This window comes from Lutjanus erythropterus, chromosome 23 (genome assembly GCF_056507025.1).
Source record: "Lutjanus erythropterus isolate fLutEry1 chromosome 23, fLutEry1.hap2, whole genome shotgun sequence".
Taxonomy (NCBI): Eukaryota; Metazoa; Chordata; class Actinopteri; order Lutjaniformes; family Lutjanidae; genus Lutjanus; species Lutjanus erythropterus.
Genome location: NC_139339.1, coordinates 9,559,359 through 9,579,228, shown reverse-complemented (window position 1 = coordinate 9,579,228; position 19,870 = coordinate 9,559,359). Strand labels below are relative to the sequence as shown.

Genomic DNA, 19,870 nt, shown 5'->3' with positions numbered 1-19,870 from the left:
GTCATTTTGTAATTCTGGCAGCAGAGTCACACTGGCAAATTGACCGTAACTGTTTGACCGGCTCAGTATTTGAAATCTTCATCTGGCGACAAGTGCATGTAGCATAATTTGTCTGTGGCATTTGGCCCAAAGAGTTGCAGATGTGCCATATAACCTTGTTGGTCATGTGTCAAATGAAATGGTTTGTCATTTCAGTAAGGAAGTGAAATGTATTTGCTATCCTTTATAAACAGGGTCAATGTCCAGGATATAGAAGCTGATTTCTGCAGAGAGTACAGGTCATATTAAAGGTGCGATTCTGGAGAGAGGCATTGCTGAGTCTCAATCCCATCAATGAATGGGTCAAATTACAGACAGAAGATGGCGGATTCCCATATCGTCAAGCAACTAACATTTTAGAAATGAGACTCAACAGTTAATCTTATCGACCAGTAATTGGCTAAAAAAATCCCATGAGGGACTAGATTTTCTGTAGCCTGAAAACAGAGCAGAAGTCAAGTTTTCTCTCAGATACTTGATTTACATTATATTTAAAAGTTATCACAGAACATTTGCCCACTGACTGCAAAAATAAACTGCCTACCCCACCCCACCAGTGTATAGGATTTAGTGGCATCTCGTGGTAAGGTTGCATACAGCAACCAGCTGAGTACTGTTTGCCTCACCTGCCCCTTCCAGGCATGTAGGAGAAACTACGGTGATGGCAAAAACTGGTGATTAAACACCTAAGACCCTTTCCAGCAACAGTATTTGGTTTGGCCTTTCTGGGCTACTGTAGCTGGGAAGAACCACATCCTCTGTAGATAAATGACTCATTCTAAGGAAATAAAAAAACATAATTCTAATTTTCAGGTAATTATACACTAATGAAAAAATACTGTAAACTATTATATTAGATTTTGCCATACTCTGCCATTAAATCCACCTAAAACTTAAACAGCACACCTTTAAAGTATTGAGCTTAAGTTATAATCCTTTAGATGTTCCTGAAATCAAACCTCAATTTTAATGCCAGAATTCTCCAGAATCACTTATTTAAACTACTGAATTGAGTTATAATTTTCATGGTTTTCATGAAATCAAACCTCAGTTTCAATTATATTAATAGCCAGTCATTTGATTTGCATTAACTTTCAGTAATTACCTCTCTATATGGTGGTGCTGTTTGTGGCGGAGTCTGCCATTCTGGCACTGGAAAGTCACAGGAAACAAGGTATGCATCTAACCAGTGTTGTATCATATTAATGACAGCCTGAGTGTTTACTGTTTGCTCTCTTTACGCTGTGTCAGAGTCGTATTTAGTTATACCTAATGTAAATGGTATGTCCTGCTGCCACTACTTCACATAAACAGCACAAAATTAATCAACTTTCATTAAAAATGCGGCTACAAAACATTTTCGCCATTACTGGACAGTGAATCACTTGAATATTACAGAGAGTAATGGAACAAGAAGAATGAGCCATGGTGAGCTGTTAGATGAAGAGTTGTGTTGGAATGTCACCTCCAACCTCTCAGAAAGGTAATTAACTTTACGGTGGCATGCTGTTGTGTGGAAAGCTACTGCAGGAGCTACTTCCACGTCCAGCATGAAATCAGTTTGCAGCTGCCAATGGCACGACGGGAAAAAGGCAGATCTATTGACAGACTTCTTCATTAAAACAAAGTGAGCCTGTTGCTGCACCGTAAACAGATGCACCAGTTGCTCCTCTGCTCTATTTCTGCTCCAAAAAGACCTCTAGTATTAAACCGCACTGTTACCACGGTAACCACGTGCGTTGCCAAATCAACCAGGACTGAAATCCTAAGGATTACAGCTTTAATGTGTAAACAGCATGTAAAGGCATGGGTACTGTACAGCATGTCCTTCTATCCAGTGCCGCGTCTTCTTTCTCAAACACAGCTGTGGTGGCGATGGTAATTGGTCCATCAACGCAAAACGTGTCTGCGACCTTGAAGGACCTCCGAAGATGACAAACCTCTGAAGCTACCAGCTTCGTAGAGAGAGAGGTGGGGAGCGAGGGAGCCAGGCTGGGAGAAAATGAAGACAAAGGAGGATTGCCGGCCCATTTGTGTAAAGGTTAGGGCTAGGGTAATGAATACCCTGGCTATATGGAGCTCCCAATGTCTGCTTCCCTCCAGCTGCCTATAAGCTCATTTGGAGTGACACCGGAGTAATGTCAGTGTCAAGGAAATACGGCGAGAGGCAAAGAAAGGGAGGAGGAGGGAGAGGGAGGGAGAAGTGGTGGCAGCAAAGAGTCCATGTCCTCTACTTCTATAGATAATCCCTTCTGCCAGGATGAAAATTATCCTGCACTTATCCATAATTACTTTCCTCCCTCGGTTTCCATATCTAACAGAAGGTGCAACAAATTGATATATGCGACACACGTATATTTCCCACCTGCAGTACATATGAGGCGCTTCATTTTCATTTTTTTTTAACTGATTTTTATGAAAAAAAAAAGGATATTTACAAGAAGCTGAAGGATTTCATGTCCCTATGCATTCAAAAGTTGATGATTTTTTTTGTTTTGATTCTGTGAAGGAGTTTGTCAAATGATCAGACTAGCTAGTAAAGTAGTCGTCAAGTAAAGAAAGAAAGGAGCAAATTAACTGCTGATCAGGTGCCAGAGTCCTTCTGCATGATTACAAAAAGGGAAAATGTAAAATAATGTATAGAGAGAGACAAGGGTCAAGATATAGTCCAGCATAAAACCACAGATAAAATCACATATTGTCATTTTTACACTCAAGAATGAAAGAAAAAACTGACTAATTAACAGGCTGTAGTTAATTAGTAAGCTTTACAGGTGTTGTCGTTATTTATCAAACAGATATGAGAGCGGTATCCATAGATATGGTGAAAAAAAGATAAAAAGTAAATCAGTTCATTAATTAAATAAATAAAATGAATAAAAATAAAAATAATTGTCTGCAACCAAAAATGTTCTCTTAAACTTGTTACCTGTCACAATCTGTGAGGAACTAGAATAGACTTTTCTAAAAAGAAAAAATAAACTTTTGGGTAATACCGTCTACTTTCATGAGGAAGTATAAAGCATCTTTAAGGCTTGAGGAAATGTTAATAATCAATCACTTTAACTTATAAAAAGGTTTAGAGTGTGATATAAAGTTCAGGTTTAATAATAATTTATGCGTCCTTGACAAAGTGAAAAACCATGTTTGAGTCCCAGGTTACGCCGCATGTTATCGCTACCATTACTTTAACCAGTTATAAATGCACACAAAAAAATTCAACATTTTTGAAATAGAATCCTGTGAGCTTTAAATAAAGTGCAAGGCAGTTGTAGGAGGTTTTTAAAACGGTATGCTCAATGTACAATCCATAATGTCCACTACTTAAAATACTTTGTCAACCTTATAAATGCATTATTAAGTCTTACCACTGTGCTTATCATGCATAACAGACACGACCTTCATAGACAGTGTTGCCAAATTTTATCATTGTTTCTTACCCGTATTCTGTTGACTTGAGGGCTGTTCTGAAGGAAATCCCAGACACGTGGCCCAAGTTCTTCCCATAAATCAGCGAGCTCTTTGAGCTTAGCCAAGGCGTCGAATGTGCTATTTGCCTGAAACAAACAAACAAAAAAACAAACAATATTTAACAATGCAGTTAACTCACCTTTTCCCGACTGAAAGTGCATACCCACTGAGCCTCTTCAATTCGCTCCGAGCCAATCCACACATGAAAGTACTTCACATCTAAACATTTCAGTTAATCCCCGGAGGAACTCATCACATTGTAACACTGCCGCCCCCTGTGGTGACGAATGTAAATGGGGTTATTTACCCCTGAACATTGACTTGTAAACAATCTGACTATGTCTGGTGTGAAAGGGAGCCTCCTGCGCCGGCACCGGGCCGCTCGCTGTGAACTCATTATGTATTCTCAATGCAAAACCCCTCACTGCCTGCCTGTTGTTTGTTTTGCTTATGCAGTTATCAAAACGATGCTAATATCTTGGAGAAATGTCATGTCATGAAAATGCATTACATTCACCACGCTCTATGAACAGGCCCCTTGACTAACTATTGTATTATTTTTTATTTTCTTTCCCAGGTGGTAACTTTCTGTGACATCCAGTGTTTTTCATTACCACACTGGAGGCTTCTTCAGACTTTTGCAGACAGTTACTGAGACCTGTAATTGGACTGATCCTGTGCAAATATTCAGTTTCACTCACAAGCAAATAAATAAAAAGTGTCTCCAGTTTTCACTAAACTTGCTGGCATAATATGCCCAGTGTTTGGGAAACTACTTTAAAACTGTAGTTTACCAAACTAATAGCTACTAAGGCGGGCCGGTCCTCACTCAGACAGCTGAGGGAGGTGTTTTAAGGAGAGGATAGGGAGCAAATGTTGAGGTGGCAAAATGCTAAATTTCTAAGGAAATTCATAGTATTCTCTTGCATTAATGTGATGTCGGAATAATCAGAAAAATGAGTTCCAGACTGAGCAAATTCACAAGTCAAACCAACAGCTCAGACAGTTGGGAAAAACAGTCAAAAACATGGTGGATGAGGTTCGCTGCTTGACTGATAACTTTTTCTCAATTTACATAGTGTTTAATCAATTTTTTACTCACATGCAATTGCTAATCTGGGATTCGGTTGTAACTGTTAGTTGCTGTCAGTGTAGAGTGACCTGGATTAGTTAGAAAAGTTTTACCACAAACCGAAAATAAAAAACAAGTCAGGAAAAGGTCAATTTTAGTGGTTTAAGGGAATGTACTGATGCAGTGTCCATGCTGAATGCAGTTTAAGACTATGCTCACGATGCCTGCGACAAAGCAAGCAGAAGGAAACCGAAGTGGTGAAACAAAAGCATATGATTGGTTGGCGTGTCACCATGTCACTGGAGAAGTCAGTGTGCATGAAAGTACATTTTCTGTCTCTCTCTCTGGCCTTACCTCTCTCACCAGGAGGCGAGCAGCAGGTGTATCAGGCGCGTAGAGGACTTTTCCTCGCAATAACGGCTTGAAGGTGCTCCAAACGTAGCGCAGACCAGGTGTGTTCTCCAGGGTGTCAACGAGGGTCTGACAAAAGGCATCTATAGCGGAGAGGAAGAGAGGGGAGAAGACAGGGAAAGTCAAGGCAACGCTGAGAAAATGCCTCTATAAATTTCCCATGCTCTTTCGCGGGACGGCGGGGAAGAGGAGAAAGAGGCTGTTAGATCCATGCGAAGTCATGGAATTTGCAGCACCTGAGAAGCAAACAGGATAAATATTGAACGTGAGCTTGAAAGTCATATGTGGTTGCCATAGCAACTCATCTCAACCCAGAGTGTGCAAATATGAACATAGTATGAGTTTTGTAAAACCATTAAACATACATCCAGAACAGTTTATTACATATTTATGACTAATCCAGATATCTGTCTTAAGACTGACATATCGTACTAATTATATCTGAATGTTTTTCCTATGAATCAAATGTTAAGAAAAAAACATTTTTACAAGCAGAAATACAACTAGAATTAACGGTTCTTGGTTGTATGTCTCCTCCAACCAGACAAGTTCCACTTTACATCCATGTCTGGATAATATATGCAGTGAAGACTTTGAGGGACTTTAATAAAAGGTATTGCGTGGATTTTTTTTAACAATACCTTGACATGTACGATTCCAGTGAATAATTTCCAGTGACAAACATGCTGTCTTCACTTTGAGACCATTCTTACAGAGGAGTACAGAGGACTGATAGAGTGTTGAACATAATATAATGTCACGGTGAAGTTGACTTTTGACCTTCTGGGTACAAAATGTCATCACTTTGTCATTTTATCATGAGCCATTTTGTCATAATTCTTAAGTTACGGGCAAAAACATAAGTCACAGTGAACTTTAACCTTTCACCTCCCAAAATCTAATCAGTTCATCCTTGAGTCCAAGTGGACATTTGTTTCAAGTTTGAAGACATTCAGTCAAAAAGCTCTTAAAATATAGATATTTTAATGCCTAATAATGCCTCCGGCCATGGCTGCTGCTGGTGCAGAGGCATAAAATCATCTATTCGTCCATTAATGGAAAAATTAAAAAAAAAAACTCAATAATACTGATGTACAAAATGGGCAGCAATACACACAGTGACAGTAAATATGCAAGAAAAGAGTTCAATAAGTTTGGGGACAGTGTTGATACAATCACTGCACACCAGATCGCCATTACTTCTAACTGCTACTGATGATTAAGGATTGTTCCGTTTTTCTGATGCCACTGTAAGTAGTAAGTGTTACGATGTCGTTCTTTTGTGCAATGATCACTTCGCAACAGTTTTACAAGTACTTCAGGGCAACACCACTAACAGCAATTGCTGGCACTTGAAGACGACGTTTAGGAGCAGAATGGTTGTAAGTGCTGATCTAGTTTATTGAAGCATACAGTACTGTTAGGAAAGCCGTGTAATTGCTAGTTTTATCCGAGAGATGTTAGAGGACTGTCAAACTGACAGTGACTCTAAAACACATCGCGTTCAGACACTCAACATCTTATATTTTATTTTTTTCTTGTTAAAGTATCAGTTATAAGAAAGCCTTTGTGAATGTTTAATGCCTCCTCTGGTTTTACTGCTGCATTTTATATTTTCTTTTACTTCTTTAAGTTATTTTTCTTCTCTGGGTGCTCTGTATTTTATGGTTTGCTTTTTATTTGTTCCTATACATTATTACTCCCTTTAATGTAGTTTGGAATTTTTTAAGAAAAGAGTTCATCATCATTCATCGCTCTCCTTAATTAGGGAGAGATGGGAGTGTTTGAAAGAAACTGGGTCTCTGATGAGTTTGAACAAGTTTTGGAGACACTGCTGCCACTCAACACATGAACAAAAAAAAAAAATCACAAAAGAACTGCACGAGGATCATTTTATGATAGGTCTTGCCATTAACAGTTAAGGAGTAGTTTGTATTTTTTCCTTTACATGTTTGGATAAGTGTTTTTTGCTTAAAAATTGTGTCGATGAGAAAGCTTACTATCTAATTCCATGTGTTAAAACACACCGCTGCTGTCTCTTCCACAGGTTAAAGAATAATCCTCCTACGAATGTCTTACCCAGGTTTATAAAATGAAAAGCTGTCATGAAGCTGATATTTGCTCACTCACTAGTTCTGCTCCTAGAGAGTTGCAAAGTGCATGTATTTACAAAAAGTTATTTAAAGTTATTATTACTTTAAAACACAGGTAGAAGAAAACACAAGCCAACAGTTCTGACCTGACTACACAAGGTAAAGCTTGTGTGGAGCAGAGCAAAAAAGAAAAAGTCAATATGCTCAGCAGCAGTACGATCATTACTAATTTAACTTATCTGCCAACGTGAATATTGCCAGGTTGGGAGAGCGCTGAATAGGTTACATGAGGACCTGCACTGCAAGCAGTGGAGGTGGAGAGAGAGAGCGCGTGCCTGGGTGGAGTCTGTCTTGCTGTGGTTGAAAATATGGGATTCTAGCAGTGTGGTAGTTAATCAGACAATTGATCAATTCAGTGTGTCGTCTGCCAGTCAATCTGACCGCCTGCCTGTTTGATCTTTTGCCAACTGTCCCTTTTTGTTCAGACACCTGTCATTGCATCAGTCCTTTTTCATTTTGAGCCTGTCAAGACCGCAAGTCCTCCTCCGCGTCTTCTCATCTCACCAGGGCAACCGTTTTCCCCATCAGGGAGATTTTAGCGGCCATTTTCAGCACAATTAAATGTTAGCCTTTCTGCCTCCTGGCCATCTTTCCCAGGTGCTCCTGGGAGGTCTGTGCGCGGGCAGCTAATGGCCACCCCTTAGTCTGAGTCTGGCCAGCTGTTCCCTCCATAGACTGCACAGATGCCACTTCCTGCAATCATAACACTTGAAAGACAAGAAATGTGGATGACACACAGCACAGTAGCTCTGCTATCAGGTGTCTCTGTTAAACAACAAGAGTTATTTGTAGCCATTCACTGATAAAGTATTTTGTGTGGCCCATGAGCCCCCAGTGATTTTCCTATTTGGCCGACTTGCTATTAAAGCTGAACAGCCCTGATCTAGACTGTGCTGTGGACCAAACTTCATATACTAATTTTAAAGTAAACTTTATTCCATGCAACACCACTAAAGCTGATTATGGTAAACTAGATTTTTTTAAAAATTCAAAATCTATATCTCTATATCTCTGGACAGTTCTGTGATATATACAGCATGATGCCTTCTTTCATAAAAATGTTCAGATCACGAGAACAGACAGAAATTCAAATGGGCCTTGACCAGCCTGCTTGAGCCAGTCAACAATCGAGCATGAATATAGATGGCAGTGACAAACACTCTTGACAATAAATATCTTTGTATTGTGGGAAACATATACCCGTTTTTGATATTTTATGTGCTAAAGGGAGCATCAGATTACAGAGGTTACACATCCTCAGAAACTGTGAGCTGACAACAGATCTGTGCTTTATTACAAAACGGCAGTATGAAAGAACAAGAGAAGCTGTTCTTTACACCAGTTTTAGCCACAGTCAAATAATTGCTTGGAGCCTCAAGTCAGCCCCTCAACTTACCTGGCAAATTTAATCAATTTGAGTTGCACCCTGGAGATGGGCTCAATTCAGCACTACAGTGAGACGGTGCCGTCCACACACCACAACACACACGCTGTCTCGCACGTGCAACCACATGTGCAGGCATGCACGTGCGCACACACAAATGATATTACTCTGGGTTCACATGACTCATATTTTCAGGCATTTCAAGCAATGCACAATCAGACACAAACACACACATACAGCAGCCATGCCAAGTACACCTAATATGACATGCCAGTCTAAAATAAACTAACCCGTGCATCCATAAAGCGGCGCTTATTTCCAACAAGCAGTACAAATCAAGTGCCGTCTTGCAGCATTCCAACAAGAAGTCAAATAAGCGTGAATAAATGTCATTGAAGTCGCTCTCTCATAAGAGACAGAGAGAGGCCGCTCTGACATTCAGCAATATGAGACGAGCCTCTCTTGCTCCCAACAACCGCCTCGACAGACACGCACTCTGCCTTCACCGGCTCCAGTATATATTAAAGGGATGTGCTTAAAACTTGAAAATAAAGGGTACCAATTACTAATTATTCAAAGAGACACCCACAGGCGAATACTCAGAGGATGACAGTGTGAGTCTCGAGATAATTAGGAAATGTTATGAGCAATGTCAGGGAAAATCACACCAGTGGAAATAGGACAAAGCTAAATGAAAGAGGGAGAGATATTTTGACAGATCAACAGAAGATGCGTTTATTTGGAAGGCTGATGTTCGCCGTGGGTACAAAATACTTACATGTGAATCAAGACCTCTACAGCAGCTACAATTACGATGTGACTTTAAGAATGGTATGAGAGCAAGTAGGGATGTGTATGAAACAGATTACTGATAACCGCCAACGTTATCAGTTCTTTTATCTGTGACTTTTAATGTTTTGGTGTAACTTATCATCACGCTGCAGCCTCTCCACTGCTCTCAAACAGACACACACAGAGTCAGTGAACAGCAGAGCAGAGACACTGTGGTGGAGAGGTCATATAGAGGCATCAGTATTAAATTGAGACTGCTTCATAATCAGTTAAAAGCTCCTTGGGGTAGCTTTAAAATTTGTCACATAAACGTATCTGCTGGTTGAGACAATCAGCGCATCCACCCTCTACCAGCAGTAGTAATAATAATATGATTTAGTTTATTTAAATTTTAGATTTAGTGAGATATTATTGAGTTTATATAGTAAATTCGTTGTTGCACCCATGACTGCTGCTGCTCTTGAAATGTTATATTTAAAATATTCTATTCTAAAAGCAGTTTTGGTAAGAGTGGTAGTATCAATAAAGTAAATATTAGAGCCACCGCTATAATACTAATAGTAAATTCTTTTTCCTATTTCTGTTTGCAGAGAAAAAGGTAGCTGACACATTCAAATACTCCATATGGTACCAAACAACATTCACTTTAACAACAAACAACCTCTGAATGAGTCACATGTACAAGAACCTCAAAATGGGTTAGTAAGATACATTTTCAAAAATTGATCCAACAATGTATAAATGCACGTATCTTACATTGCAGAGCCATGTAATCACTTCTTATTCATGCTAAATTACTGGGCAAATTTTAAAGATGCTAACAACGTAAAATTACTGTTTACTGTCATGGAGGAACAGTTACCACCCCAACTATTCTGTATCGTGACTCAGAAGTTTTCCTTTGCTGTCCACCATTAATTGGGAACAGAACATTATGGAGCAGTTAACAAACCTCAGTGTTGGCCTTTATTATTGCTATTGTACAATTCCTTTGAGTGTACTTTTAAACTTACAAAGGAGTTGTAATTGGCCATTATGCAGACACACTACAGATTCCAGATTCATTTAACTGCTCAAAGACCAACACAATGAAATGCCACGGCAAATCCAAAGCAGCCATTAGCATGCTAACAGAGATGTTAGTGCTTATTTTGTATGGATGATACAATGTTTTTGCTAATTTGCGCTGGCACTAGCACGCAATTCCACTTTACACTGTAACTTTATTCCCAGGGAATGGCGGCTTCTTATTAAAATCTAATTTTGTGCGGTTGTCTCCAAAGAACAGGCACTTAATGAAACAGGAATGCATGGTCTCTAATGAGCATGAGACTGCAAGAAGTTACACTGAAGATCTAATTCTCAAGGATTTTATGGAACAAACATATTCACTGATTTTCAAAGCTGTCCACACCATCAGCTGCAACCCTTATGCTACTTTTATTTATATTTCTTTCTTTTTCATACAGAGCGATGACAGTGATGTCTTTCTATAGTACCAGCCAGAAAACTGTACATGTACATAACGGTTTTGGGGGCAAAAATTGACAGGTTCTTGTCTCTGTTATTTCTGCCTGATTACATTCTTTATTTCCCAAGATGATTATTATGTATGTCTAAATAATAGTACAGTACAGTCTATTCTGTATATATGGCAATATATATAATATATTCAAGGAATTCATTTTAATTATTAAACAAACCTTTATTTACCAATGCATGATTATGTTTGCAGAATTAGGGCAGAAAACTTAAGTTATGCAGGTAAAACAAAAAGAAATGCTTATCCCCATGTGGAAAAAAAAGGTACCATCCCTTAAATGACTAAAAATAACATCAGGTGCACTTAAACAGGTGCAAATGATAAAAAAGATTGTTAGTCTTACGGGGTCTACCCATGCATCAAGATCAGACACATGGTGAGGACTAAACATTAAAGTGTCTGATGATTCATAATGATTTTTTTTTTCCTGTGAGTCCCACAGATGAAAATTAAAAAACAAAACAAAACAGATATTCTACAAAAGCCAATGTCACCTTTTTAGAACACTCCACAGGTAAACAGGTTAATTGATAACAGATTATAATATCATGATTGGGTATGAAAGGGGCATCTGCCAAAAACTCAGACATTCATGAGGAAGAATGGTGCGAGGTTCACCATTTTGAGAAAAACTGCATGGGAAACTAGTCAAAAAGTTTTAGAACAATGTTTCTCAACACCAAACCTGCAAGGAATTTAGGGATTTCACCATCTACAATCCATAGTATCACTAAAAGATTCAGAGAATCCAGAGAAATCACTGCACGTAGAGGCCAAGGCTGAAAACCAGCACTGAATGCCCATGACTTTTGACCCCTCAGACAGCACTGCACTGAAAACCAATAAGACTGTATAAAGGATACTACATGGGCTCGAGAACACTTCTGAAAACTGTTCTTTGAAAACACAGTTTGCATGGTAGAGTCTTGATTTGCATATATAGATGCAGCAACAAAGATAAAACTATATATATCAACAGCATACAAAAAAGCTGCCGTTTTCTCTAGGCCCGAGCTAATCTGAGATGGACGGATGCAAAGTGGAAGTGTGCTGTGGTCTGAGGAGTTGAAATTATTTTTGGAAAACAATGATGTGTCATCTGGGCTAAAGAGGAAAGTGATTATCCAGACTGTTACAAGTACAAACCTCAAAAGCCAGCATCTGTGATGGTGTAGGGGTATGTTTCTGCCCATGGCATTATGGGCTACCCATTAATGCTAATACAGGTTTTAGAACAATATATGCTGCCATACAGACGGCATCTTTTTCAGGGATGTCCCTGCTTATTTCAGCAAGACAATGTGAAGACGCATGTTACATGTTTTACAGTGTGGCTTTGCTGTAAAAGAGTGCAGGGGACGGATTGCCTTGCCGCAGTCCAGACCTGTCTCCCATTGGAAATGAGTGCTGCATTATGAAGAGCAATACACAACAGAGACCCTGCACTGTTGAGAAACTAAAGCTGTGTGTAAAGCTAGAATGGGAAAGAATTTCGCTTTCAAAACTTCCACTGTTAGTATCGCCCGTTCCTAAACGCTTACCGTATCTTATTTAAAGAAAAGGTGATATTCTGAATTTTTTTGGAACATGTTGCAGGCATCAAATTCAGAACATGCATGTGTTACAAAAAATAATAAAGTTCATCAGTTTGAACATTAAATACTTTGTCTTTGTACTGTATTTAACTGAATATAGGTCAAAAATTTGTTTGACTTGATGGGGTTTGCATAAAAAGAGGATTTCAGACATCTGGCAGCCAGTTTAGAAGAGTTTATCTTCACAATGTTAACCCAATGAAAATCCAAAGTAACATGAGGGCTATGCAGGCATCTCTTTCCTCAGTTACTGTCAAAGAATATGAGTCAACTGTAACTCAAGTTTGACCTACATTAAAGCTCAGGGAGGTTTGCCAGACAGCACTGGGGTGAAGAAGAACACTACTACAACTGAACATTCTGGACAAAGTCTGGTGTTTGATAAAACAAAACACTGCCTTTGAAAAGATCAGGCCTAATCATTTGTGAAGCATCATACAGTAGTTTGTGGAAGCCTTATTGCCTCAACAGGCCTCGGGCCACAGTGTGAGATTTTTTTTAAGCTCAGTGATGGAGAAACACCTTTTCTAATTTTGACGGCGAAAGTGCTACGTGTGTAGGGACAGTATACTGTACCAGTTCACACCACAGGCAACGTGGTCAATAAGTAACCCTTCACCTGTTACAGAACTGAGTCGCATGAATCACAAACATCTTTTATGTATGCCTGATATAAAGTCCTCAACCGCTCGACACATTTTGGCATCAGAATCACACTTTGATGCAGTAATGCCAGCAAAGCAGAGTGTGTACTGGGTTAGATCAAAGGGTGATTCATATCAGTACTCGACTCTCGAATCTGTCTTCTACAAATGCTTGTAGAATCTCTCTCTCCTCTTTTATTAATTAAATCCTTGCAGCCATGCAAGTGCTCATTCACCTGCAGCCATACTGAAAGTGGGTGGTTCGGCAGAGATTTTCAAAGCAGTGTGAATATACCACAGTTTCTTTCAATATGGCTACCTGGGATACATATTTCATAAGGAGCACCGGACTGCTGCAAAGTGTTCGACTCTGGTCGGATAAAGCTGGTTCATCAGTATTTTGAAAAACAGTGCACACCACATGTTAGTCAGTCTCTGTGAGTTTTATTTCAGCAGCATCACTGCAATAATGCATATAAAGTAGTAAATACTTCTTGAAGTACACTGCAACATATAGCAACGTCAAGTTAGCAGTTTGTTTCCACGGATCAGAGGAAATACACGCCTAAAAGTATCAGCACACATGTCATTATATGTTAAGCATTTTAAGTAAAATGGATCAGTTGGTTCAGATAATAAACATAATTGCTATCCTTATTTTGTTAGTGCGTTAATGGTAAATCCCATTATATGTTAGCATTGAGCTAACCGACTAATAATTTTTTATATATTTAAGAAATTGATTCAGCTATCAAAAAGTTGATACATAAAAAAAAACAAAAAAACAATCAAGCTACGGAAGAGAACTGATTTTTTTCCTCCCAGCCCAAGTAGGTGGTGCTAATCAAACCCACCTAAAGACTGCAATGGGCCCAGCGATTCAGACACCTCGAGGACATTTTAAAGGCACTGAACTCTATCAGAACTGTCCTTTCCCAAAAATCTTTACAGACTGAGCAGGTTAAGTGAAATCAATATAGCACTGGGGAATTAGGAGTATAAACGCTGACAATATGGCTACCGTGGTTGTATTTCATTACTGAAAAGTACAAAGTACCAGTTTATAACACAAAAAGTGTTTTAGTGACACCATCTGTCCTCTGTGGGAAGTTTGGGTTGCCATATGTTCATGTTTAGGATGTTATGTATTTGCGCCTTGTGCCTCTGCATCACCCGGACAACAACATCAGTTTTCACTTGGGATATGTTGCTCTGGACTTTCCTCTCCATTAAGAAAACATCATTATGTCAGGGTGGGGACTGCACAGCTTCTAAATGGAATGAGAAGAGCTTGATTTGATTGGCTACGATTGATGCCAGCCCCCGACACAGCCGCCGATAATGTATTCCTAATCAAACCCAGTTTCCAGCTCTGGCACAGGTGCCAAGTGTGCCACAGGTGTCTGCTTCCTGCCTGTACACCCTGCACAGTTGACTGCACTGTGTATCATGCACCACTAATTCATGAAAATGGGAAGCATTGTTTTCTCCCTCACATGCATGCATATTCTTGATAACAGGTTTTGAATTGTCTGTGCATTTATTGTGTTACTTTTAAAGTGTGAGACCGTTAGCCTTCCCCAATAGCTGCCATGCAGTTGCCATACCGGTACTTTAACAGCTCAGAAGCATTTATTATTTAAATTCTAAGAATACCGCCCAGCCCTCGTTATGTCTTGTGTCATCCTTTGTCAAACCTCCAGCGTAGTTCCTTTTTCCAAAAATCAGTTGCCATGTCCTGTGATACTGTGCGCTGGTTTCTAAAAACCAATTTTGTTTATTTCCTTGTTACCGTGAATACATTGTGAAGGAGTTTGCTGCGGCACTTACCAGAATTGCTGGCCGTAATAAAGAATGCCATGTTGTTTGGCGTCTGTCTGCGTAAACTGACAGGCCTGTTGGTCATGTTGAAGTCGTTCCTTTTGCACATTAGCATTTTGAAACTGCCCAACATGTCCCTTCGGAAATCCAACGCACTTGCAGCCTTAAAGACCGTGGAGTTCTGCAACTTGGAGATCTGGAGATCAAGAAAAGGTAGGGATTTTGAAAAGATTTTCTTTTAAAATATCATCATGGAGTGTAAATGTGGATGTCTGTCCAGTGTACATGATGCAATAGCAACACTGACCTCCCGAAACACTGGTACCGCATCTTGAGTGGTTTTCGTCATGAGTGTTGTTGCGTCTGATGCACTGAGATCCAAAGCTAAAGGGAGCTAAAGGAGGGTATGAACAGAGAAAGTTAACAACAAAATAATCTAATGAATGGATGTTTGATATTTTGGAAATATTCAGCTGTTTTAAATCTTTCATTCCAATTCCTAAATTCAGATTTATTTTGTCTCATATATTTTTTTAGTATATACACACTTATTTTATCCATTTGTGAATGTACATGAACATAATAAGAATGAAAATAACAAATACTGTTAATTACTGTAAATTACTTAATGAAACAGCTTTGAAAGAAATGTTTTTAAAGTTATCTCTTTTTAAATTATGTCCTGGGGAAAAAAAAAAAAGTTTGTTATTGTGTTGTATAGCAGCAGCTGTAGTTACAGTTGTAATTTCCACATCTTAGCAACAACTTAGCTAAAAGAAATACAAGTTCTCATTAAAGATACTACATGATGGAAATAAACACACTAATTTGTGCATCTTGACCTGTAAATTGTGTCCAAATTATGACACTATAAGCTGCATTAAAGTGACCAGTGTTACTGTGTGTTCCAGTGACATTCTGAGGCTACACAGTATGTGTCCAATTAGAAGAAGTAAATGGCATGCCCTTTTAACCACTGTCATTTTCATGCATCAAGTGACAAGTATAGGCTGTATTAAGAGCGCCTATATTGTCTTATAGCAATTATAATTACAAAGCTTATTAAAGCAAGACATAGGTACAGAAAGACCGAGAATGGAAAGATCAGAAATCTAAGGTGTAAAGAGGAGCAACACTGCATTAGTATTTTCAGATAAAACTCTATTCACAAATAGAAGCTCATTCAAGCATGGTTTGAACAATAACCTGGCTATTGATTGTGACTCGAGCACATTCATTTAGCATCACTTTTACTCTCTGTTTTTGCAGAGCAGACATGAAGAGGAGACTTTGTAAGAAAGCACAGAAGTCTCAGATCATTTCGAGTAAAAAAGATGAAAATTATCTGTGAATAATCAATGGAAGGAGAGATTTCACTAATGTCACATTAGGTTGAAGATAAAGTGGTGGAAAACAGATTTCTCAAGCTCATTTATTAAACTCAATTTCCACTGCACTTTGTTTCTGAAGACTCTGCTAACTGAGTGAGTTGATTAAAAAAATAATTTTTGAAGGGTGGAAAAAGTTAAGATTTGCTGCGTTGTGTGTTAATTTTGTTGCTGAAAATTTTGATTGTCCTTTAATTGTGTCCTTTAATTGTGACAATAATGTAAATGAAAAAAATACTGACAAAAAATTACGAAAAAATCTCTGTTCGTTACATTCTGACGAGTAAAAACGAGACAGAATAGTTGGCTGTGTTTGGGCGGAGGACCTGCTGTAAGTTAGATGCTGGTAATTAGCCACCTCAAAGCACTAATAAATCTAACCAGCTTAAAAAGCCGAACAAAACCATCAGCTGTTGCCGGCAGCTGGCCTGTCACCATCAGCAGCAGTCTGTCAGGTGAGAAGATAATAAAGAAAAGAAAAGAAAAGAAAAGAAAGAGGAGACGAACTATGGACACTTTTCTCTTATATTCAAACTGAAACAAAGACTGTTCCCACTGAGGATGGAGCATTTTATGGAGTTTGAAAAGACACCTGTAAACACGGCGCCCTGCGGCGTCTACCTGCCAAAGTAAATGTCAGTTATGTAAACTGATTCCATAGAATCTTAATTACTTTTTAGGACTAAATTAAATGTTAGGATTGCTAAAAAGTTCTGTGTGGATTCAGGGCGCATTGCCACGCTCTGTTAACATATTGTTAGATTTATAAGAGCCGTGGTTAACATCTACTCGTTCTAAAGATACAGAGAAACAGACTCATTCAGTGAGCATTTAACATAATTCAGATTAATTTCCATTTAGTTTCAATTTAGTTTTCAATTGAGGTCAACGTAAAGAGAAGTAAATAAACATGATTTTTTTCCCGCACGATGCTCACTCGCCTTAATAATACAGTTAACACGATTTAATTAATGCTGATTAATTAAATTAGTTCAACTGAGTACAAACATTAGCAGAAGACCTCAGTGATGTATAACGAGTCTGTTTTTTCAGGTAATAAACACGATCAGTGTCTGATAACCAATAATGACTCATCAATAATGACATAATATATGAAGTTTTATGTGAAAGAAAAAGTGTCAGCAGCACATCCTCAGCCTGCACGACTAAACACATAGCTCAGGGTCTGCTTACTTCTGGAACTACTGGGATTTTTTACAGCCAGGAGAAATATCCTTCAACAAAATCCATTACAGGATCATGAAACTGTCTGAAAAAATTATGACTAAACCATTTACTAAAATCAGACTAAAGGAAGAGAAGAAGAGTGCACTCAGGCTCCGCCAGGCAACCAGAAAAGAATATTTGGATGTAGCCTCTTTTTAATCATTAACATTTTGATTGATTTTGACATCATTAGCATACAATTTCTGGAACTGGAAAATGTGCTGTGTGGATCGTTTGTACCAAATTTGAAGACACTCCCTCCAAGCTTCATAAGAAACCATGTTCACAAGAGTGGGATGGACATGAGGTTACAGTGACTTTTAACCACCAAAATCTAATCAGGGGACATTTGTGCCAAATTTAAAGAGATTCCCTAATGGTGTTTTTGAGACGTTGCATTTGAAAAAATGCAATAATCCCAGAACATAATGCCTGTCGCCATGGTGGAGGAATTTAAAAAAAAAAAAAAAGGGTTTTCAAGGTTTTTCAAAAATTGTAACTCACAGAGGTCCTTCAGCATGCATGAATGTGCATAAAAATGCGCACACACACACACACACACACACACACACACACACACACACATACACAAGCGTTCGAATGGCCCCCTCAAGGCTTTGGCCTGGTGGAGATAATTAAAACGGAGTTCCACTGACTAAATCTCGACTAAAACAAAAACAAAAGTCTAAAATTTGACTTTAACTAGCTACAGTTTTCAATGAGGGACTAAAACTAAAATAAAATTAAGAATTTTTGTCAAAGGCGGCCTGATAGCTCAGTTGGTAGAGTGTTCGCCCCATGTACTGAGGCTGTGAGTCCTCTGCAGTGACCGTGGGTTTGACTCCCATCCATGGCCCTTTGCTGCATCTCTCTGTTCCCCTTCCCTGCCACATCTTCAGCTGTCCTTTGAATTAAAGGCATAAAAGCCCCCCAAATATATATATTTCTTTAAATACTGTCATACTCCACACTTACGCTAAGCTAATGAACTGCAAAGGCGATTACTGTATCAAAGACCAACTCTGACATTTGAATGACCTTTGTTGAGCGCCACCTACGTGTAAATCCTTTTTGTTTACCACCCCCCCCCCCCCCCCCCCCCCAAGTGTATTGTGTTCTGAAATGATTTCCGGAAGCCCAAACACAAACTCGTGGAACCAATGTCTAAATTTACCTGAGATATAAATCCTGACTTCTTCCCTTGTCCTTTCCTTTATGCTGTTGTTGTTATCACAATCATTCAACAACGTCAAGCTTTAAGTGTGAAGGCTTGATGTTCTTTTCCCTCCATTTGCTTGCGGCGCTGAGGAGCTTTTCCACCATATCTTGTCTGGCCTTTCTTTTTTTCCTTTCTGTGTCTGAAAATGCCTGTGGGCTTAAATTGTTCAAATGCTCTCTCCTACGAACTTCCTGCCTTATCACTTATTTATTGGATTTGCTGTCCCATATATTTTCTCTCAGAGATAAACTCAAAGAAAAGTGCAGGCTTTCATCATCCCAAAGGGAACTTGGAGATTTAAAAGAACTCAAGAAAACATTGGTTCTAATAAATAATTCCCACCTGATTGCATGCATTCGAGTAAAATCCCTTGAAGACACAGGGGGGCACACAGCAATGACAATTTTAAAAGCTTAGACCCTATGGGACAGAAATGATTTCTCACTCAAAATGGAAGAAATAAAATACATTAAGATAATGGAGCAGTAATACAAAATAAGCGTTAAGAGGTGTTGCCGGTGGGTTTGGCCTCAAGGTGGATGCATCAGCAGGTTTTAAGTCTAAAAGATATTTCTTCATCTCTGTAATCCACTGAGCCAGACAAGTGTAACATTTAACTTTTAAACTTGTTACTCAGTTGGCTGGCACAGAACAGCATTGTCTTTTAATTTAATTTACTGCAAGCCATGCGAGAATCATAGTTGGAACAGACCAGGCGCCCACAATACTCTCAAACTGTATTACGCTGTGGGGGTTGTTTTATCTTACAGTTTGTAATTGATAGAATCTCCATGCTACAAATTACCTTGTGTTTGCTATGTTTACTTCTTCATCTTCTTCATCCCTCAATTTAGGCTGTGAATCTACCATAACTCCCACACAAGAAAATGCCAGAGAGAAGAAGCTGAAGAGGAAATTTTGGCATTCAAAAAACCACCTACACTACTGTGGCATTTCATTTTTGCTGAGGCGTAAAGGTTTGCTCGGCAGTTTAGAACCACATCTTCACCAACAACCCTGTAGTAACGGGCCAACTCAGTGGATCAGAAACAAAATTGTATCTGCGAACAGTGAATGACAAATTTAATTTGTCCATCGGTGATGAATTTGG

At 38.9% G+C, this 19,870-nt stretch overlaps 1 protein-coding gene across 1 annotated transcript in view; it reads right to left on the bottom strand.

Moving 5' to 3' along the window:
- LOC146305600 (phospholipid-transporting ATPase ABCA1) overlaps window positions 1-19,870 on the bottom strand; it is a 208,994-nt gene that overhangs the window by 164,590 nt on the left and 24,534 nt on the right. Inside the window, exons 8-11 of the mRNA XM_084712574.1 lie at window positions 15,233-15,319; window positions 14,935-15,121; window positions 4,937-5,076; window positions 3,480-3,596 (exon numbers count right to left, since the gene is read on the bottom strand). Of these exons, the coding sequence (XP_084568700.1) occupies window positions 3,480-3,596; window positions 4,937-5,076; window positions 14,935-15,121; window positions 15,233-15,319 (531 nt within the window). The remainder of the gene's footprint in view (window positions 1-3,479; window positions 3,597-4,936; window positions 5,077-14,934; window positions 15,122-15,232; window positions 15,320-19,870) is intronic.